The sequence below is a fragment of the Temnothorax nylanderi genome, unplaced genomic scaffold (assembly GCF_030848795.1).
Source record: "Temnothorax nylanderi isolate EJ_2023f unplaced genomic scaffold, tnyl_v1.0 TNYL_tig0022_pilon, whole genome shotgun sequence".
Classification (NCBI taxonomy): Eukaryota; Metazoa; Arthropoda; class Insecta; order Hymenoptera; family Formicidae; genus Temnothorax; species Temnothorax nylanderi.
Window position 1 is genome coordinate 1,811,463 of NW_027249084.1, and position 15,671 is coordinate 1,827,133.

The window sequence follows — 15,671 nt, forward strand, 5'->3', positions numbered from 1 at the left end:
CCGGAAAAAACTTTCCGTGTATTACCCTCTATTAAATGATAAGCGAGTTCCGCGAGTAGTTGTGAAAGATTGATCAGAGGCCGATTTATCAGAAGCACCGCCCTCGAGCATAGTTAAGTATATGTCGGTGCGAGCAACCCCCCTCGGCGCAAAACGAGCGAATAGAAAAATGCTTAGAAGGGATTTATAGGGTTCTGTACGTCGAAGGAAAGAAAAGTTCCGTCGCCGATATGTACTCGATATTGAAAAGCGAAAACTTGCATATCCGCAATGATTTCGATATTTATGTTAAGAAAAAAAATCAAAATCTTCAAGAATTTGTGAGTTATAGTGTACCTTCGTCTATGGATGTTTTTGTACATAAAAAGTTAGAACAAATAAATTCTGAAACATCTATTAATAAAATTATTTAATTAAAATTAATAATAATAATTAATATTTTAAACTCACTAAATTTTTATAATTCATGGAACTCTATAAATCATGGGACAAAAGTACATCGAATTGAAACTATGAAATACAAAACTTGTACAAAAGTTAATAATAATAATACATTAACAGCACGTTGCAATGAAGAAAATTGCTGCTATAATATATTTATAATAAAATATTTGTATAAATAAAAGTAATATATTTTGTATAAAGTAGACCTTGTTTTAATAAATAGATTTTACTACTTTTTTTACATAAAAATTTCAATCTGATCGAGATTAGTTAATATTCTTTTTACTCTGAGAATAATCGATACATTTTTTAATCTGAAAGATATTTTTCTGATAAGATAATTTTCGTTACTATTGATATATTATTAAATATCTCTGCAATACATTTTTCAATTTAAAATTTGGTTGAAATTTGAATGAGCGGCGATATTTCGAGAGAGATTCGAAACAGCCAATCAAATAACGGGACGCTGCAAGTGCATCCGGCACGTCCAGAAATAAAATGCGGCCGACTTCAGTTTGTTGCCGCAAGTGCCGCAACAACGCCGATCGGAGGAACGGGAAGGTTCGGACCGTAAAGTGTTTTCGGAAGTGTGTAGCTTCCTGTGAGAGAAGCTAGTTTTTTCGAAACGACCTCTTGTTCCAGGGCGACGGTGAGGTTCGATAAGCGAGCGATAAGAAAAAGAGAGAGAGAGATGAGCTTCAGCCTGTCGCAGTGAAGTCCGCGGAAGCGCAACATAACCTCTATAACCTCCTCATTCGCGTGCGAAATCGCGGTGTTCCTCGGCCGGCGGAATGGCGGTCGGCTCGACGAAGGTGGTCCAGGTGACGAACATCGCGCCCCAGGCCACCAAGGACCAGATGCAGACGCTCTTCGGGTATCTGGGCAAAATCGAGGACATCAGGTTGTACCCTACCATCCGGGATGTCGCCGTGCCCGTGCAGTCGCGCATATGCTACATCAAGTTTCACGACCAGGGCTGCGTCTCCGTGGCCCAGCACATGACCAACACCGTCTTCATCGACCGGGCCCTGATAGTGATCCCCTACCAGAACGGAGACATCCCGGACGAGCAGCGTGCCCTGGAGCTGACCAACAATGGCACAGTCGTGCCAGGTAAGAATGCAGTTTACCGGACCGCACGCCACTGTTAATCTTCAGCAATTTCACTGTCCTAAAACTCACAATTTATTTTAACTTAATGACTAGATAACTCAATGGGTCGAATTTGGTTGTTTTAATAATTTATAATTTTATGAAATGAAAACCATGTTTCTTGCCCTTGTTTTAGCCTCTCGCGTGTCTTAGCCGCATGTTCGTGCAATGTATCTGTTGTTATGTTTCAATTTTTATTTAATTTAAAATGTGTTACTTATCATTCTTGTTGTATTCATACAAAATACTACGGTAGACCAATTAGTTGTGGATAATTTTATATTACAATTGTTGCATGCCGAATATGTTTCGTTCTTTATTATGAAGTAATACCAACACTAATGTAAGTTGCAATGGGTGGCAGTGTGGTCTCGTGGTAAAGCGCCAGACTCGTAACCCCGAGGTACCGGGTTCGAGTCCACCTGATCACAGGAATTTTTATATTCCAAACTGCACTCCCCGCACGAGTGGGGCTCGTGCGGCGAAACTGGGCTATCTTTCGGAGGAGACATTAAATTTGAAATTGGTCGTCAAGCTTTGGGGAGCTTGGGAGTTTTGGGTCAATAATACTGCTATCACTAGCTGCAATATTAGTACGAGCATCATGTTTTATATTATGCTCGTAGAATAAATGCCTTTCAAACTTTGTCAATGTTTCTTTATCATGTGTGATAAAGGATTATCTTTATTGAAAAACTCACTTTGCATTCGACTGATACACTTTAGGTAATTCGTTCAACATAACCATTGTACTGAACTTCGCTGTTCTAATTGGCAGAGACTTACTTACGATTATATGCACCTTTTTTTAAAATAAACTTTGATTTATCGACATAAACTAGGATTATCCAGACTTTGCAATGAAACACATGAATATTCGTTACGATCCTAATATTAAAATACATGTGATGCGTTTTGTAATTTGCTATTGAATATTTCTGCCTAATATCTAAACAATAATCTCTGCTGCAAAACATATCGGAAAGTAATGATTAAAATTACATTGTGAAGACGCGTTTGTAAATATTGCTCGCAGGAGGTCAAGGGCACGGATATAATTCTTTGTCCAACTATAAATATTAATCTCAGTTTGAATATACTTGATTAGATAATACAGCTTTACTTTTATACATTATTCGATCACTTACACTAGATTTATATAAAAAAACACAGAATGTCTACACGACAATTAAAAGAACACTGTTGTCTGTACATATAGGCAAAATTAATATTATTTTACAATTAATGTAATCCTAGAAAAGTAATAAATATATAACTGAATACACGTTTAAAAAGTTTGATCGAAAATCGTTGCGTAATATGACTTTGTCGGATTTTCCGTTTTACCGTTTGTTTGTAAATGTATATAATAATTTGTATTTATTATATTATATGCAGCTTTTTGTTTATATGAAAATTTTGATTTGGACATTGGGAATAATTTTATATATTATAGCTTAGCCAGAAAACGAAATTTATACGTCACAAATATTAAAAGCTATTTAATTATTATTTAATTATAAAAAACCATGTTTCTTGCCCTTGTTTTAGCCTCTCGCGTGTCTTAGCCGCATGTTCGTGCAATGTATCTGTTGTTATGTTTCAATTTTCATTTAATTTAAAATGTGTTACTTATTATTCTTGTTGTATTCATACAAAATACTACGGTAGACCAATTCCATTGTGATTAATAGTTAAACTTATTTTTGTATATTTCAATTTAGTACTGAGGAAGGCTTAGGAAAGTCGAAACATTTACTTTATATCCATTCTATTTATGAATACAACTTTGTAGTAATATAATGTTTTGTATTTAGCTCGTATTGTTGGTCCATTATTCTTTCATATTGCTTTATATAAAACGAGCCTAATATTTTAATAATTCATTATCCTACTCAAATTACAGACAAACATATTGAGAATCAATCTATCATTAAATGTTTAACATGTTACGCCATTTTGTTTATGCTGAGATATATATTGATTTCTAAATAGAAAACATGCTTGTTCCTATATAAAATGTTTTACCTATTTTTAGCATAGATCTGATCTGTCTTCAAATTCTTTCAGGCCTCTATCCGTCAGAACCAAAGCTGCCACCGAACGTAGTGAATGCTATCGAAGGTATTCCTCCAAATCACGTCATCACAACGATGGATCCCAAGCTAGAGGCAAATGGGTTACCAGCCTATCCGCACCTGCCGGGTCATCTGGATAGCAGACGTATCGAAGAGATTCGTCGGACGCTCGTGGTGGCGAATTTGGATTCGTCGGTGAGCCCTGAGCAACTGCTGGACTTCTTCATCAATAACAACGTGGAGATCAAGTATCTGCGTATGTGCAGCAGGGACTCGGACGCCGAGCATTATGCGCTGGTGGAACTGTCGGAACAGGCCGCCGTGGTCGCGGCATTGTTGCTGAATGGAAAACAGTTGGCGGAACGTCCGATGAAGCTGTACCACTCGACGCAGGCGATCGCGAAGCCGGAGGCGAAGAGCAACGAGGCTGCGCAGAAGGAGATTGAGGAGGCAATGTCGCGGGTGAAGGAGGCGCACAATCTCATCTCCGCGGCAATCGACCCGATGATCGGCATGCTTTCCAAGGATAAGCGGAGCAGAAGCGGCTCGCGCAGCCGTAAGTCCAGGTCGCGATCCCGCGGACGCAGCCGACGCTCGAGATCACGTAAACGCTCGCGTTCGCGCCACCGACGCTCGCGCTCCCGCCATCGGCGTCGATCGCGCTCGCGCTCCAAACGGTCTCGATCGAAGGAGCGCAGGTCGCGCAACTCGCCATCGAAACGACGCAGCAGCTCGCGCAGTCGCCACCGTTCCCGTAGCAGATCGAGAAGGTCGAGGTATAACTGAACGATCTTCTGTCTTTGCCAGCCCTCATGTTATACTCTTATATATTGAAAATCCTTATGCTCAGCTTACAAATTCTCAAAAAAGTGAAATATAGCATAGAAAAATGTTTCAGTATTGAAAAAAATATATATTCAAGATGCGATTGAAGACCATATGCAAAGAGATCATTATATTTTTATACGCATTAATCTTTTTTTATCTCATCGAAGGTCGCGTCGATCACCATCCAGATCAAAGGAACGGAAGAAGAGATCACCGCGCCGTCGCAGTCGTTCACGTTCACGAAGCAAGGGCTCTACATCCAGGTCCAGACGTTCGCGTTCCAAATCCAAGTCCAGATCGTCCAAGTCCAAGTACTCCTTGGACAAGTCCAAGGATAAAGATCGGGAGAGGCGCAGCAAGGACAAGTCGGACAACGGTAAGAGGAGCGACAGCGATCGGGAGAGGCCCGAAAAGGAGAGTAGCAGAAGCGAGAAGAAATCCAGCAAGGAAAAACGGTCCAGCGACAAGTCGGAGTCCAAACAGTCGGACGACAAAGGTAGATCCGCATCGGAGAACGACAGCAAGGAGAAAACAGAGTCGGAAAGCTAGACGAAGACTCCGCTCACAACCGACACAGTTTTTCAAGCATCTCGTTGAATTCGATAAGCTACCTGTCTTTATCGCTATGTATTGGTATAGTAAAAAATACATGGATACATGGCATTTACATCAAGATTCTTTTGGAGTGGCGATCCATGCGCGTTGATCGAAATTTACCGTAGACTGGCGTGTTTAGGCATTGACCTTCTTTTTCTTCTTTCTTGGAATCGGCGGTGGCTTGACATTTTTCTCTTCATCTTCCGCTTTCTCGTTGCGCACTTCCATTTTAGGCGCGTTCTTAGACGACCTAGGGAAACAATGCGAACAATCCATCGTGATCTCTCAATTGGACAAGCTTGGTCAAAAGCATCTTTAACCATTACTTACATTAAGCTAAACGGTTTGTGAGATAAAAGTAGTAGCAATGTTTTAAGTATTAATAATTGTGTTTCAATAACTATTGTAACCGGTTATAGGAGTTCAGTGTGCCTGTTAGTTTAAATAATTAATTGATCTGATTTATTACAATACATTAAAAGTATTGCAGTACTTTTGCCCAGGATTGTATAAAAATCGATAAACAATAAAAATACGGGTATAATACATACGACCTATAAATCACGAGCAAAATGTATTCCCTTGAAGAATGTAATCTGTGAATTATTGCTAGGTTTTTTTTTTAGGGTAAGCGAGCGTATACCCTGCGATATCCTGGTTTTCGTAAACCACCACATCGTCGTAGATTTCCATCTTCATGGGAATTGGCGCGCGGAAAAGCGACTTCTTTTGCACGTTTTTTATGGTCGATCGTCTCTTTAGCACTACCTGCAACCGTTATATTTTTTTTATTAAGTTGTCAATCTCTTTATCATGGAAACATTTTTTTTATGATCTTCCTCACCATTCCCGTGTTTCTGTCTTGTGAAGAAAGCGAAGTCATTTCCATCGAGTCATTCATGTGTACCTTACTACGCAGCATGTCGTCCACTTGACAGCTTCCTGTCGATCAAGACAAACGTTTACTTTTTTAAAGGACCTAGAAGTAAAACGCTTCTGTGACATTTTGGTAGAAACTATTAGAAGGTACAATTGCTTACGCATTACACATTCGTCGTACTGGCCGAGAGGGTCTATTTGCAAAAGCGTAGATAATGTATTAGGATGACGCAAGTCCATGAATATCATTATAATCGCCAAAAGAACGCAAAGCAGACCTGGAAAGAAATATATTGAAGATAACGCGGATGTCAAATATGTCGTAGAAATAATGTTATCAATGTGCTAAATTGAACTTTGTTTGGAAAAAAATAAAGTGAGTAAATACAGTCTTATTTCTGTTCAAATTAATAACTTTATTAAAATTAATAATTCACAAATAGGAGAAAGACAGTAATTAAAAATATTAAATGAAAGAATAAGAGGATCCAAGAGTTCGAAAATATCAAAAGTATAACAGATAAATTAAAAAATCAGCGTCCGAAGGGCTCAATATTCGCCAAACTGAAGCTGTCAAATGAGATCTACACGTGAATCCGGTCAATTTAAGTAACAATTAATCACCACATCCGCAAGTCATCCAGAAATGCAGGCCCAATGTCATCCTAATGACGCCATCCTCGAAGGGTATCACAAGTGGAGTTGGATTGTGCACGCAGACCCACACGAGACAAGTTAACAATTGTAAGCCGCCGATCAAACCGGTTAGATAAGCAGCGTACCGGCTCACTGACTGCAGGAATATGTTAGCCAGTATCCAGCAGGCGAAGGCAGTCCTGCAAACAGTTTTTTACGGTAGAACACGTTCATTGTAAAAAAAAATTGCTTATTTTTATTTGCAGAATCAAGATTTATACTATTTATAGTATCAGTCAAGAAGTCGCTTCAAAAAATAAATACAACATATTTTTATATAACATGAAACTTAAATTTTTTCTTTCTACTTTTATTTTCGCTTATGTCTTATGTATACTGACCACAACAAGATGTGACAATACCAGCCGGCGGTTCGATAAAATCTCCCAAATCGAATGCCCTCCCCATCGATAACGAAATACTCGGCGATCCATAAAATTGGAATGGGCAAACCCTTTCCTTGGCCTTCACGGAAGGTCCTCTGCAGCAGTCCAGCTACAGGAAGTTCATTAATATTATTTAAATGCCCTGACAAAGCGTGATGAAGTAATGATTCACAGCAAATATTACCGTAGGGCCCAAAACCGATTATGCCTTGATCCCACGTCCAGGGAAACCTTTCGTTGTAATTGATCGTTTCTTTTGCGAGCGGCGTGCCTTCTTCCGGTTTGGCTGAGGAAGAAATTCTTTAATTAGCATAATTCCAAATTGTATTCACAAGATATGCATCACACTTCGGCAAATCAGCGAGTTAAAAAGAGGATTAAACTTATTTTGGATAAAATCGTATTTCTCCTTGAAAATCATCCAATGAATTCTTGTAGATATATATGTGCAAATGTATCTCTCTATTTTCGACTCATTCTTTTAAATTACCTTTCAGTGTGACGTTCACCGATCTGAGCCCTATTTTGACTGCCATATGAGCATCGATCTCGTGACCTATGCCAGCCCGATAGGGCGTTTTGCTTCTCGTGCTGCCGTATTCCCATTCTTGACCGAAATTTTCCACTGCAAATTCATAACGTTCGACATACAGGTGAATTCAATATATCTGATAACATAGAACAGATACCGAAAAAAAATTTAGTTTTAAAATATTTATACCTATTAACAAGCACCCAATGGTAATGCTGAAGCCGATCTTTATAGTCATGTAGATGCTCTGTACGATACAAAAATCATTTCATTAGTATGAGAAGTTTAAGGAGTTTAGTGTACTAAGTGAAGCAAGTTGAGATCAGAGAATGCTATCAATACAAGATTCAAGCTAAAATTAAAATTAATTGTAAGAATTTTTTAAGTAATTTATATTTACATAGTATATATAATTTTTCTATATTCTATATTCTAAAATTTTATTTTGTGAGATTATTTTAAAGTAAAAAATAAGTAAAATATAGTTTGTGCGTGGTATAATTTTTTGATATGATATACGTCTACACGGTGTGTCTATGAACTTACTTAGACAAGTATATTAAAGAGTGTTTAAAGAAATTGTTTTTATTATTTCAGACAATTCCAATAACGCACAACGTGAGAAAGGACAGGTTGTAAAAACATCTGAAAGATATTCTAGGTTTCTAAGATGTTCCTCAGAACGTACGTGGTGTTAAGTCTAAATAAAAAGTCTAAATAAAAAGTGTAATAGTCTAAAGTTGAAGCTCTGTACTTACTTGCCTCTTCCGATAGCCCGGTATGATGCTAATGTAGGAAATCGCGATGATCACGAAAACCATGATCAATATGGTCTCGGTCACGTCCACCGTCACCGGAGTATGATACTCGGGGTATTGCGAGGGAAAACCCTCCGATCGTCCGAACTGAAACCACATGAATGCACCTATTCTTTCTCAGCGACGTAAATAATTTAAAATAATTTATTATTTTAAGTCCAGAGAAGATCGCGGTAGAGGATCGTTTAAAACGGTTAACACTACGGACTAGTATATAACTTATTTGAGAAACCCGACGATGTTGCGGTTTTATCTGAGTTCCTTTTCCGGTTATCCTTACGCTCGAAACTGGATGATTAAAGCGCCAGCTTTATCGTATAGCTAAACTTCCGTGTATAGTTGCATGAATCTATATATATATATATATATATATATATATATATATATATATATATATGATCGCATAATTATATATATCAATATCAAATAAAATAATTCTTTGTCACAGATCTCTCGAGACTTTTCAGAAATTCTCGAGAGATTTACGAATTTTACTTTAATTGTAGGTATTTATTATTATCATATACTTTCGACAAGCTCGTTGTTTAATTATCATAATAATTGAAACGGACGTTTTTTTTGTAATGCCGAAAAAATAAGCAATTGAATAGGTAATTCGGATAGATAATTAGATCATTCTTAGTAATAATTACTATAAATAAATAATGATTCTATTATAATATATATAATAATTATCCTTATATTAATATTAATCGTAAAAATATTGAAGAAAATTGTTCACACTTGCGATTCTTCATATTCTCGTTCGTAATAATTGTATTCGTGCTTATTTGGCGTTCATAATTGTTTCATAATTTCAACATGCTCCATATTGTATTTAAATATTCACACGTTTATATCTTGGCATAATTTCATAGCTTTCATAATTAATTTCAATAACGAACTAAATAAAGCAGGAGCAGGTAGGCTAGAACGAAGAAAAAGAACTTAAAACATTAAAAACAATTTATATCAATTCATCAATTTGTTGCAAAGAGCAATATAACAGCAAAAGAAATCTAGTAAAATTGTGCACGAAAATTCTACAGTTGGAAGCTTTATTGTAAAAGAGTGGTAGATAAAAAGGATTTATGACAATATTTATAAAAGAATGATAATTTTAAAATTTTTCGCGCGCTACCGCTCGATGACTCGACCTCGATGATCGATCTAGCGCGTCGAAAGCGTGATAATCAACTCACGTGTCACGTGTACGCGACACGGCGCGACGTCAGGTTGAGGTTAGCCGCTTGTCATTAGGCACCCCTCGTCATCGGTTCTAAATAACATTTACATGTTATCATTTACATGTCGAGCTAAAGCAACCCTTTCGACAGGAAGTGCGAGCAAGATGTCGGTGAGTCCCTGTATCTTATGTTTTTCTTACAATGAACGTTTATTCTTAATTAATCGACATTTCCATAAGGAACGCTCCAAATTGTTATTCAAGCCACTCAAATTATGATTAAGCAGGAATTGATTTAAAAATAATAAACAAAATCAGCAATCGCCTGTAGACCAGTAAAATATACAGTGTTGTGTCTGAGTATCTGACTTGGTATTTTGTGCAGACGAAGAAGGGTAAGGTGTTGACCAAGGGAGCGAAGCAGATAAAGGAGGAGAATGTCTCCACGCTGAGCTTCTACGTCTACATGGCCCTAGGCGCAATGGGAATTCACTTTGCCGTGACGATGCTTCTGTTCGAGTTCACCGCGCTGACGATAGTAAGTCTCGTGTCCAATGGACGGGGCACCGCGGCCACGAAACCCCTTAACGATGTGCGTTATCGTTACAGAGTCTAACGGCATTCTCTGCAATTGTGTATATAGGCAGCTATCAATTTATGTCGTACATGGCTCGCACCACGTACTCGGAATCCGGTCAGCTCCTGGACCCCGGGGTCGATCTCAACATGGAAGGCGGCATAGCGGAGTGAGCGTTGGTTGCAATAGATAATCCTTTTATCGCTGTTGCCATCTTCCGTTGTTCATTGATCAAAGTATCATCGTTCTGTTTACAGACACGTCAAAGATTTAATTATACTGACGTCCGGATTGCAAATCCTGTCCCTCATTTCGAACTATTTCTGGTTATTGTGGCTTTTGGTAAGCATCTCTTGGCAAATCTCTGTTACATATTCTCTTTATTTAACGTCACAAAAAGACTGCGTATACATGGAATGTTTGTCATTGTGTATATTTTGTAAATCCCTGCAGGTACCATTGAGAGGGAGCTGGATGCTCTGGAAGCAGATTTTGGCTCCTTGGTTCTTCGCTCAGCCACAGGAACAAGCTGAGATGAGCGAAAAGAAGATGCGCAAGTTAGAGAGAAAAATGGCGAAGCGACACCAATGAAAATTCGTCGTTGCTGTGCAATAAGAAAATTCCATTGAATGACAATTATTGATTTAACCAGGGGACGGGTAGTAAATTCAAGAAACACCGGGAAGAGAAAGAACGTTTAAGATTTTTTTCTCAATATCCAGCACATCGAGATTGTGCGGTGGGTTCGGCATGTACGTAGGATAAGTATTAAGTGGAACGAGACTGCTCTCGAAAGTTTTATGAAAATGTACAAGACGGAAAAACAATTTCATAGGACTGGGGAAAAATTGCAAATTGGGAGAAAGATTTCGTCTCCTCTTTGCCTCTTTGCATTTCCGAACAAACTCAGCAGACTGCAATGTTCTTTACACGTCTAGAAAAATCGAGACGCTTTTCTTATTCAGCAATATTTGTGGATTTATTCCTATATAAGTCGAAGGGGCAACGCTAAATTATTATTAGGAAGTTAAATGTAATTATATGTGTATTCATTTAAGATTATATGAATTTATTAATAATTATTATTAACTTTGTCGACTTATATAGGAATAAAACCGTTCCTACGTATCTCGACGTTCGTTTTTCATCTATCTTTGTTAATGTAAATGATTTTTGTTATGCTAATGTAAATGACCTTTTTTTACAATTATAGCGATAATACTACAGTACGCTCAGTTTTTTAAATCTTCCACTTGCGCGTAAGAATTTAGTAAAAGATAAAGTGAACAGGTGCCTTCGTGGAAACGATGATAACGAATGACGTCAAAATACGCATTCAGGTGATGGATAAAAATCGAATAATGTAATGAATGTAATACTTATGTGTGTATATTGTATGTTTGAAAATTCAGTCGTTCTCCTTCCAGTGCAAATGGATTCAAACCAGATTACGATTAATCGGTATTATATATCGATTATATTATTCAACGATATAAATAAATCATTTGCTATTTATTAAATTGTGGAAGTTGATGTATCGACGCGCATCACAGTTGCATTTAAATCTATCGTATCTTACAGTTACATCTTTGTTTGGGAATGAAAACTTACGTTTAGCGATTGGCTTTGTTTGAACAGTTATATACTTATTTATATTAATCGTTGGGCTCTATTCTATACATTGGTCGCGGAATGTCTCTGTATAATGCGCGATGAATTTCAACCCTCTTTAAAATTAGGCCAACGTTTGTACTTTAACGTCTAACGTCAAACACGTTCGTTTAATTCACAGCTTTTGTTTTGGCTTTTACGTATGCACACATGACTGTCCAGTGAAATTCGCAATTCGTTTATAATATTTATATTAATAACGTTATTTATATTGCAATAGTTACATTACCTAAACGAGCAGATAAATTATTCCAAAAGGAAATTTCGTGAAGAGACCGTGAAAATAAAAGGAAGGAGCAGAAGGCTGTTTTGAAATTGAAAGACTGTATTATTAAATAGGAAATAGCAATGAAAGAAAATTGGAAAGCTATTATTTAAAATAGCTTTCCAATAATAAAATAGAGAATCAAAGTGTCAGACAAGGAAAACTGATTTATCTCTATAATATGTATATCGCGAGAATAAATAAGATTTTTTAAATTCTAACGTCGTAATTTAATGCAGGACTAAATCAAGAGTTTCAACTGGAATGTCCCAAGATCTCAGAAGATGCTTAGTCATAACTACATTACGTACAAAATTACCGTGTCTCAGAAGATGCTAAACATAATTAAATTACAAAATTACCGTGATTTTAATTGCATGAAAGCATAGTAAGGTACATGAAGAATAGATTCTTCATGATAAGGTATAATTAAATCTTAAAGAATCATTATTCTCGCGTATAAAAGTATCATATGAACCCTTGAGAGCGGTTTCAACACTATAATGATAATAATAAAAACTCTTAAAAGGTCCAGTCAAATGCGAATTTCACGATATGTCGATTTCACTGAACAGCAGCGTTAGGCACCGTCAAATTATAGAATCGAGCCATATACAAAATGCTAGATTCTATATTTGGCCGGCAATGAATTCTTTGCAATTGGAATAGCCAATATCTGATCTCGAGACATTTTAAATTAAGGAAATCTATTCTTCTTCTGCCTTGCTCGGCTGATCAATGAAGAGATATAGTTAAGATCTAGATTGAAGATATCTAAACTTATATCTCTCTTCACAGATTTCATTACAGATGTTACATTATGCTATATTATGGAATCGATTAGCAACGATTATACATGTGAGATGTATATATATTATGCAAAACTGTTTTTAAATTTGAATTTAGATCGTTGAAACGTGAGTGCTATTAATTTTTTACCGACTAAACGTATTGTCTGTTCCAATTGCTGGGTATCGATATATGTATATAAAGACTAAGATGCATATATCCGGATACAAGACGTCTTGAAATGCATCGTGAAACAATCCTTATACGTTATCGGTATCTAAGCCTTTCTTCATCCTGTAATCGTACTCCGATTGATAACTCGGTGGATGATTGTGTTGGTGCACCCCTGTCGGCATGAACGTCTCGGCGATCACCGAGCACTTGCCGCGGCAACCGCGATGCTGCATCGCGCAACGATAGTGCGAGCTGTTGTTCGCTTTGGTACGAGAGGTCATGTTGTACACGTATCCTTCGTGAACCAGTTGCGGCTTACCTCTGGCGGACAGTCTGTAGATTACTGGCTCCACAGCTGCAAGTTTCCATCAATTTTCTTTTTATTAAGATTTGTTTCGCGAGCAACGACCAAGTGATTGATTCAATACAATATCTCACAATCAGCAAATTAATATCTAACTAATAACGCAACAAAATACCATGTACCTGATTGTAGTAACGAATTTCTTTCCAAATTTGGTTCATTAGACAACTCAATTATTTCTTCACTATCATTAATAGCCTCAGTGGTCTCGTTATGTCTGATATCCTTTTCACTGTTAGAATCATTCGTATCTCTTTCATTGTTATCTGATAAGAGACAGATATCGTCGTCTTTGTCGACATTTGATTCATTCCTTAATTTCTTGACTGAGTCGTAATCATCCTCGGCCATGCGTTTCTTTCTCGTTCTAGTGTTCCTCTTGGCTATCCTGTGAGAGTGCGCAGACTTGTCTGAAGCTTTGCTCACGCTTCCTTGCTCGCTCGGACCGTCGGACAGGGCAGTTATATCCTTAGAATCGTGCGGATCTGACATATTGACGTAATCATTTAACATTGGTATGATTTGTTCCTCGCAACCCACTAATCCGCTTATCTGCAGCATCTTCGCCACCTTTAGTAAAGTAGGCAGGTCGTCCTGTTTCACGTTCACCTCTCCTTGGTACATGAACTTCAGCAGAGACGTTATCTCCTCGTACTTTACATCTTTCAGTATTATCACCGGATGTTGGCAGGGATTCTCCTGCGAAGCAAGTTGAGCTGTTACCTAAATACAATTTTATTTACGGAACAGTCATAATAATACAACGACAGAGTCATACCTTGAATATGTTCTTAAAATAAGGACTGCACACAGAGAGAACTAGCTTATGGGCAGCCAACAACCGTCCCTCGACGGCGATTGTTACGTCGACCAGATCATTCTCGCTCAAGTGAGAAAAAAAGCCAGAAGTCAAGTTGTTGGAAAAGTTGTTCCACCTCAAGGAGACTTCACTCGACGAAAATATCGTGGCCATATTTCTCTGCATCCAAATAAGTAACCTTTAATAATCTCGGCTCTTTAATTCAAAGAATCTCTTATGATTTGATGAAAAATTACAGATATAGAATATTTGTTATATATTTTAGCTTTCACGGTGTGTGTACACCTTGAATTTAATTTTCGGGTTGGAGCCACGTGTCTGAATGAGTATCAAGTTGCTTCTCTCTGATGAACTGAAATGTTCATCGGAAACCAAACTCAAAGTACAATGCAATAATATGAACTGTGTTAAAAATAAAATATTAATTAAGTTTAAAGTTTCTCAACATGTGTTTATAAAGGCGATCAACTAAATAATATATTAATAATAATAATACATATTATAAATACATATATTAATATAACATTCTTATAATAAATATAAGTCAAAGCTCAGAGGATTAATTCTTGAAAATGACGATAAAAAAATAATATATACTATTTTCTCTATCTCGACTCGGTTATTATTTCACTAATATATTAATTCGTGTATATTTTAAAGTAATTGTCGTTTCGAACGTCAGAAACTGTTCAAATGAAGCATCCGAAGCTTGAATATCTCAATTATTTAGGGAAGACGCGATGGCGATTTTTATCGTCGGATGCGGACAACAAAATTCACTACCTGTCTATTAAAACGTGACTTCGTAAGCGAGGACGCACCTATTTCACGGTAACTGTCAAACATTTCTGTCACGAAAGAGGAAGATATAATGTGGAGTGCGTTCCGATTCCCCACCTGGGTGCTGAAAATCTATAGTGCACGTGACATATACTATAGGATTTTTAGCACTCGGGTGACTCGGGTGGGGAATCCGAACGCAGCCATGAAAAGGAAGACAGGCGGTTGCCAGAGAGAAGCCTGAGAGAGAGAGAGAGAGAGAGAGAGGCCATCCCAGTCTTTTTCATGGGACCGTCGAAAGCCCCTGTACATTAGCGCCAGTATATCCATTTTCGGAATTGGTACTACGTAGCCACGTTCATTTTCCGACACTGCCGACATAAAACATTATTTTAGTGTTACATCTGCAAATTGCGCGGTTTCATCTGATAACGCACAATTTTATTTTATTTAATCTGGTACTATCTAGTATCAAGAAAAATAAGGTATTATAGATAAGCAATATTTCTAAAGGCCGTCCTGCTTGTACCGAATGTCAGCGATTAAATGTATTTTAGACTTTGCATTTTCTTAGTTATAAATTAAATATTAGTTTTCATCTTAGGTTTTAACTAACATCCGCTAGAAACAGG

General features: G+C 37.3%; 4 protein-coding genes across 5 annotated transcripts; 2 read left to right on the top strand and 2 right to left on the bottom strand.

The window, feature by feature from the left end:
- The first annotated feature begins 890 nt into the window (after positions 1–890).
- Positions 891–6,376, top strand: Srp54 (splicing regulatory protein 54). Its single transcript, XM_071700591.1, has 4 exons — positions 891–1,008; positions 1,090–1,560; positions 3,670–4,453; positions 4,673–6,376. Exons 2-4 carry the CDS (start codon positions 1,239–1,241, stop codon positions 5,052–5,054), a joined length of 1,488 nt encoding a protein of 495 aa, XP_071556692.1. The 5' UTR covers positions 891–1,008; positions 1,090–1,238; the 3' UTR covers positions 5,055–6,376.
- On the bottom strand, positions 5,118–8,653 carry LOC139769488 (dual oxidase maturation factor 1-like). Its single transcript, XM_071700592.1, has 10 exons — positions 8,354–8,653; positions 7,785–7,842; positions 7,554–7,688; positions 7,248–7,349; positions 7,019–7,172; positions 6,606–6,817; positions 6,143–6,259; positions 5,947–6,044; positions 5,746–5,870; positions 5,118–5,352 (listed from the first exon to the last, which is right to left on the bottom strand). The coding sequence occupies exons 1-10, from the start codon at positions 8,510–8,512 to the stop codon at positions 5,238–5,240; spliced, it is 1,275 nt and encodes a 424-aa protein (XP_071556693.1). The 5' UTR covers positions 8,513–8,653; the 3' UTR covers positions 5,118–5,237.
- A 957-nt stretch (positions 8,654–9,610) lies between these two features.
- Positions 9,611–11,405, top strand: LOC139769490 (transmembrane protein 208). Its single transcript, XM_071700597.1, has 5 exons — positions 9,611–9,770; positions 9,985–10,137; positions 10,209–10,345; positions 10,434–10,518; positions 10,630–11,405. The coding sequence occupies exons 1-5, from the start codon at positions 9,708–9,710 to the stop codon at positions 10,765–10,767; spliced, it is 576 nt and encodes a 191-aa protein (XP_071556698.1). The 5' UTR covers positions 9,611–9,707; the 3' UTR covers positions 10,768–11,405.
- Positions 10,538–15,255, bottom strand: LOC139769489 (uncharacterized). Of its 2 annotated transcripts, none has more exons than XM_071700593.1 (4): positions 15,043–15,255; positions 14,218–14,418; positions 13,562–14,138; positions 10,538–13,430 (listed from the first exon to the last, which is right to left on the bottom strand). In XM_071700593.1, the coding sequence occupies exons 1-4, from the start codon at positions 15,103–15,105 to the stop codon at positions 13,162–13,164; spliced, it is 1,110 nt and encodes a 369-aa protein (XP_071556694.1). In that variant the 5' UTR covers positions 15,106–15,255; the 3' UTR covers positions 10,538–13,161. The 2 variants fall into 2 exon arrangements, with proteins under 2 accessions (XP_071556694.1, XP_071556695.1); XM_071700594.1 differs by having other exon boundaries at positions 15,081–15,230.
- Between the last annotated feature and the right edge of the window lie 416 nt (positions 15,256–15,671).